The 5,000-nt window shown below is 37.8% G+C and overlaps 1 protein-coding gene across 13 annotated transcripts in view; it reads left to right on the plus strand.

Moving 5' to 3' along the window:
• Positions 1 to 2,235: 2,235 nt before the first annotated feature.
• LOC113821134 (MAP/microtubule affinity-regulating kinase 3) overlaps positions 2,236 to 5,000 on the plus strand; it is a 143,464-nt gene continuing 140,699 nt past the window's right edge. For 10 of the 13 annotated variants that reach the window (XR_011399326.1, XM_070134741.1, XM_070134718.1 and 7 more), the window contains exon 1: positions 2,237 to 2,522. Coding sequence is in view for 4 of the 13 variants with exons in the window: in XM_070134725.1 (XP_069990826.1) it covers positions 2,517 to 2,522 (6 nt within the window). In the remaining 9 variants the exon portion in view is untranslated. Of the gene's footprint in view, positions 2,523 to 5,000 lie in introns of all 13 variants that reach the window. The other 3 variants (XM_070134714.1, XM_070134723.1, XM_070134721.1) reach the window with 1 other exon arrangement.

Here is a 5,000-nt window from a genome sequence, read left to right on the forward strand (position 1 = left end):
CTACTTGCATGCAAATTATACTTTGCTTGCTTGCATCAGAATAATTCCATGATACCGACCAACGTTAATACAAATCCTGATAATTTTTAAGACAATGACATCCAGAGAGCAATGGGAGAGGAGCCGCAGACAGATAGATAGATAAAAAAAAAAAGAAAAAAAAAAGAGGGAGCAAGGAGGGAGAGGAGAGAGGAGTGCGCGAGAGAGTGCGTGAACGTGAGAGAGAGAGAGAGAGAGAGAGAGAGAGAGAGAGAGAGAGAGAGAGAGAGAGAGAGAGAAAGAGAGAGAGAGAGAGAGAAAGAGAGAGAGAGCGAGAGAAAGAAAGTAAAAAAGAGAGAGAGAGGGAGAGAGAGGGTGAGAAAGAGAGAGAGGGGGAAGAGGGAAAAGAAAATAGAGTGGGCAGCAGGCAGTATGTGGGAGAGAGAGACAGAGAATGGGGGGTTGGAGAAAGAGGGAGAAGAAAATAGAGAGTGGTAGATAGACAGTGTGGGAGATGAAGATAAAGATAGACAGATAGATAGATAGAGAGGGCGAGGGGGGGATAGTAAATAATCACTCTTTTCTAATTCCAAGGATAATTTTTTTAGGTCGAGAATGAATGGCTAACGATAATAATTACGTAAGTTAACGATAGAGAAGGGTTTGGATATCAGGACGATGAAGAAACGAAATAATGATAACCTTAATGAGAAAATAAGAAGAGTTGCTAAATTTGGAGAAGCGAGAATAATATAAAAGAGAAAAATAAAAAAAATACGAAATGCTCATAAGTCTCAGCATTTCACCGACATTTTATTGCTTTTGAATGTGCCATAAATCTGACCGTGGCTTCCAACACTTAATATTCATATTGTAAACTTGGCCCAAATGTCTTTTCGCAAGCATACCCATACCATAATTAGTTGCCAAAGGTGTTAAATACAAGTTTTTCTTCTTTTTTTTCTTTTTACTCCTATTGAGAAATAAAGCCTACGTGCAGCTTCTCTGAGTGGATGGCAGAAAGGAAAATACATTCGATACCACTTCTGAATTTTAAAAAGGAGCCCATAGCATTTTATATTAAAAAATAAATAAGGGAAATAAAACGACGCTTTTGACATTTGCGTTGAGGTGAATGAAGCAGGTATCGACGGTAACCAATTACCATATTTCCATCTTTAATTTGCATGCCTATACATCTCGGACGCTGATTACTCTACGGAAGTGAAAGCCTGGGTAATTTAGAATGAAATGGGAAGACTCGCCCTATGGCTGATTACTTTATTTGAGAGAGATTAAAGGAATAAATTGCCGGTGAAAAAGGGAATATATGGCACCTCTACACTATCACTTTCAGAGAGGGTCCGTTCAACCCAAAGTCAATTTACTACATCTGTTCTTACTATCGAATCACACATTCTAATACACTTATTGCACATATTTTATTAAGGCGTGTGAATGTAAAAGCACGCAACAGGTAATTCTGCAGAGAAAATGACGAAAGAAAACACATCACGTGAATGAAAATTCGTTATAAGATAATATCGACTGCTGCAACTTCTTTCACGATTCACTTCATTCCTGAAATACTCCTGTGAAATAAGAAAAAAAAATTATCGGCGTCTCAAGATTTAACTTCTAAGAGGCCACTATAGGTGAATTTTGCCCGGGGGTATCTCGCTTACCCATTTTTGGGCATTACCCTTCTGCCAGCTCCTTTTCCCGGCTTCTTTGGCAAGAGAAATGAAAGAATTCGTCCGTTATTGATTGCGTCGGGCTAATTTGGCCAAACTCGACTTCTTGGAGCGAAATTTATGTATGGAAATAATAGCAAGGGAATAACGGTTCATCAGGTGAGGTAGCGAGTCCGGCTCTGCTCGTGACGTCATATGACAGGTGCACCCCCTTCTGAACTCTGTAATCTCTTTTCCACTGCATCTTTCGAGCAGTTTCGGATTCTGAAATCACCTTGAGGATACGAAATCTCAGGTGATATCATTCACCGGCCTAAATGGAAGAAAGAAAGGAAGAGATACGTCGAGACCGACTCTTTTCGCCTCCGAGTCTACCTGAGCTCAGCCACGTTCCAATAATGTTTTACTCCCTCACTATTTTCTCCCGTGAATGAATGGTGGTGGCTTGTATGTTCGTTCTGAGAGGAGATTCGGCTTATGAGATATTAAAGGCTATTGTAGAATGGGGTAGATTTTTTTAACTGTCCCAAAATGAATTTGTTTTAAAAGAGTATAGAAGCTGCGCGCGCACTTAGGTCACCGTTCGCAGAGTCGGCCATCTTGATGTGTTCCGCTCGTCCGCTCGTATTTCCCCTTATTTCCGACGAATATTGAGCTCGTTCGCGATAATTATGACGTCCGAGTGAAGAACAAACACCAATTCGTCACCATATAGAGTTTGGAGTGAATAGAAATCAGAAGTGGATGGATATTGAAGGGCAAAAGGTGTGTCCCTCAAGGCAGGGATAGGCGTGGATTTTGGGGGATTTTTCTTCGGTTTTCTTCAGGATTTTAACGGCACGGATGAAGGTGAATAATATTTCGTTCTCTTGTGTATTGATATTTAACTTGCTACACCATTTAATCCCCAGAACCGCCCTCCTTCACCCCCAAAGGCGAGAAAGGTCCCTGTGTTAAGGGTTGGGATCGGCACTATTTATATAGTCATTTCTTCGCGTTTATAGGCCTTCGTGTGTTAAAAACAGTGTGATAAAATCCAGCACCTCGGAGGAGACCCATTTTTCCCTGGATCTGCCACGTATCAGACAGGAAACGGGCGAAGGATAGAGTAAAAGAGAGAGGAGGTATTTACCTGTCACAGGGTGCCTCTCCACGTCTTTTAAAGCAGGCGATTTGTATTGCTATTTGTAGGTCTATTCGTGTAGTCTTTATCTGTATCTATTGTCGTTGGTGGTTGTTTATATTTGTTTATTTTTGTGCTTGTTCATGTTTATATTGATTTGTTGTTCATTTATTATTTATATTTGTATTTATGATTTTTATTTATATATATATATATATATATATATATGGATTGTTTGCGTATTTGCTTTGTATATTGATTTGCTATTTATGTATTTCATCTGTTGCTCACTGATATCAAGATTTTTATGGAAAGCTTTCATAGCGGTCAATTTACAAGTTATGATTTACGGAAGACGGATCGAATCATCAAGCGCTTCCGTTATCCATTATCAGTTGTGATGAAAACTCTCTCTGAGATAATTGTCTGTACTAAGTTCTGAGTCAAGTAATTTTTATGTGTCTACCTCTTTAAACTTTTTTTCCTAATAAGTCTATTCAATAACTATTTGTGTATTTAGTGGGTTTGGATGTAGTGGATAGCGTTTAAGTATATATATATATATATATATATATCTGTAAAACATATATATATATTTTTTTAGAGAGTGGATTATGAGCAGGTAATTAGTGTATATTAAGCCATTCTGTAGAAAGATTTCTGTTTCTGAATATTGGTCTTATCAATATCTTATCAGATTAGGGAAGGTTTTGAAATTATTGCAAATTTTTGTTGTAAAAAATGAAAGGACTAGTGAGAAAAGAAAGATGGTTGCTGATGTATTTCTTTGGCTTCATGTTTTGCGGGGATAATGAAATTGCATGTTATTCTATTTGTAAATTATTTCTCTACACCAAGATATATAGATGAGTGAGCTTATTTGGAATGATTCATTTAAATTCCGCCCTCCCACAAAGACAAAAATGGTTCTATGTTGATGTTCTTAACAAGTACACACAGCATAAGGGGTCTCGTGCAACTGAAGTATATGGTAGTCTTTACAGGACGAGAATCGATTCCATTCGCAGGTAGAATTGGTCATGTGATAAGCTTAGAATAATCTGGGTTCGTAGAGGTTGACTAAATTCCCAGTTTGTGAGATTTCAATCTAAATGTGACTGCATTATGAGTAGATTTTATTTTATGACACAAATGTAGATCATAGAATGCTTTCCTAACCCAACCCTTGCAAAAATACTTGTTCATAGATGTATAACCTGAATTTATTTGATTTTGTCTGTATTGTGATGCCATAAGTAAGAATTTTTATTGATAGCGAGCTACAAGTATATAATCAGTAGTATATTATTCAACAAAAGCAGTTTTTGCAAATGATTTGTTATGGAGGAAGCAGTATAGGAATGAGTACTTTTTAACGAATAGAATATGTAACAAACCTTTTGGTAGCTGTCTGGAATACGATTGTACCTAATAACGCTTTCACCTTCGGGCTTGGTTAAGGCTTCTTTCTTTGATGATAAAAGACCTAGGAGCTGTATTGGCTCTCATCACTAGTTTTTTAGGAAGGAGTCACTTGCTTCACTGGCCGTTTTCTGATGGAATGAGTGTCCTTGTCCGACAGGGCTGTGGTGAAGGGCAACAAACCTCTGCCATATTTATTCAGAAATAAAAGAGCATACAGGAGTGCTAGATCTCTGGCAGTTTATCATCAAATGAGGAACCAGTCCTAACTCTTGTACTGGAATAGATGAGTAGATTTTTTTTTTTTTGCCTTTGCTGGGGTGTGGAAACTGCAGTGGTGGCTTGCACTGTACCACTGTTATATTGGACATTGATTCTAGGGTATTAGTCACAGATCACTGGAACTAAGAAGTGAATTTGGGTAGAAATCAGTTGAATGTAATTGTGAAAGGAAAAATGTTTCGAAAGTCACCGCAGTTGTCTTCTAAACATTTGCTGCTCTGTCTTGACTGGAAATATATGGTGGAGGTTTATTTGCTTCTGGAGCGTGAAGTATGGAGGCCATAGCATAAGTAATTGTGGCTGCATTTTTACCTGCTTAAATAGTGCTTTTTCTGTATTATGTGGTCATATTTTTTTCTGTCTACAGTGCTCTCCAAGACAATTATCACATTTTTGAGCCTAATCTTTGGTACATAGTTATCACAAAAAAAATCATAATTTCTTAATGCTTTTTGTTGCTAGCATAAATAAGATGAACATTCAGAGCATCATTTGAAGCA

The sequence above is a fragment of the Penaeus vannamei genome, chromosome 20 (assembly GCF_042767895.1).
Source record: "Penaeus vannamei isolate JL-2024 chromosome 20, ASM4276789v1, whole genome shotgun sequence".
Classification (NCBI taxonomy): domain Eukaryota; kingdom Metazoa; phylum Arthropoda; class Malacostraca; order Decapoda; family Penaeidae; genus Penaeus; species Penaeus vannamei.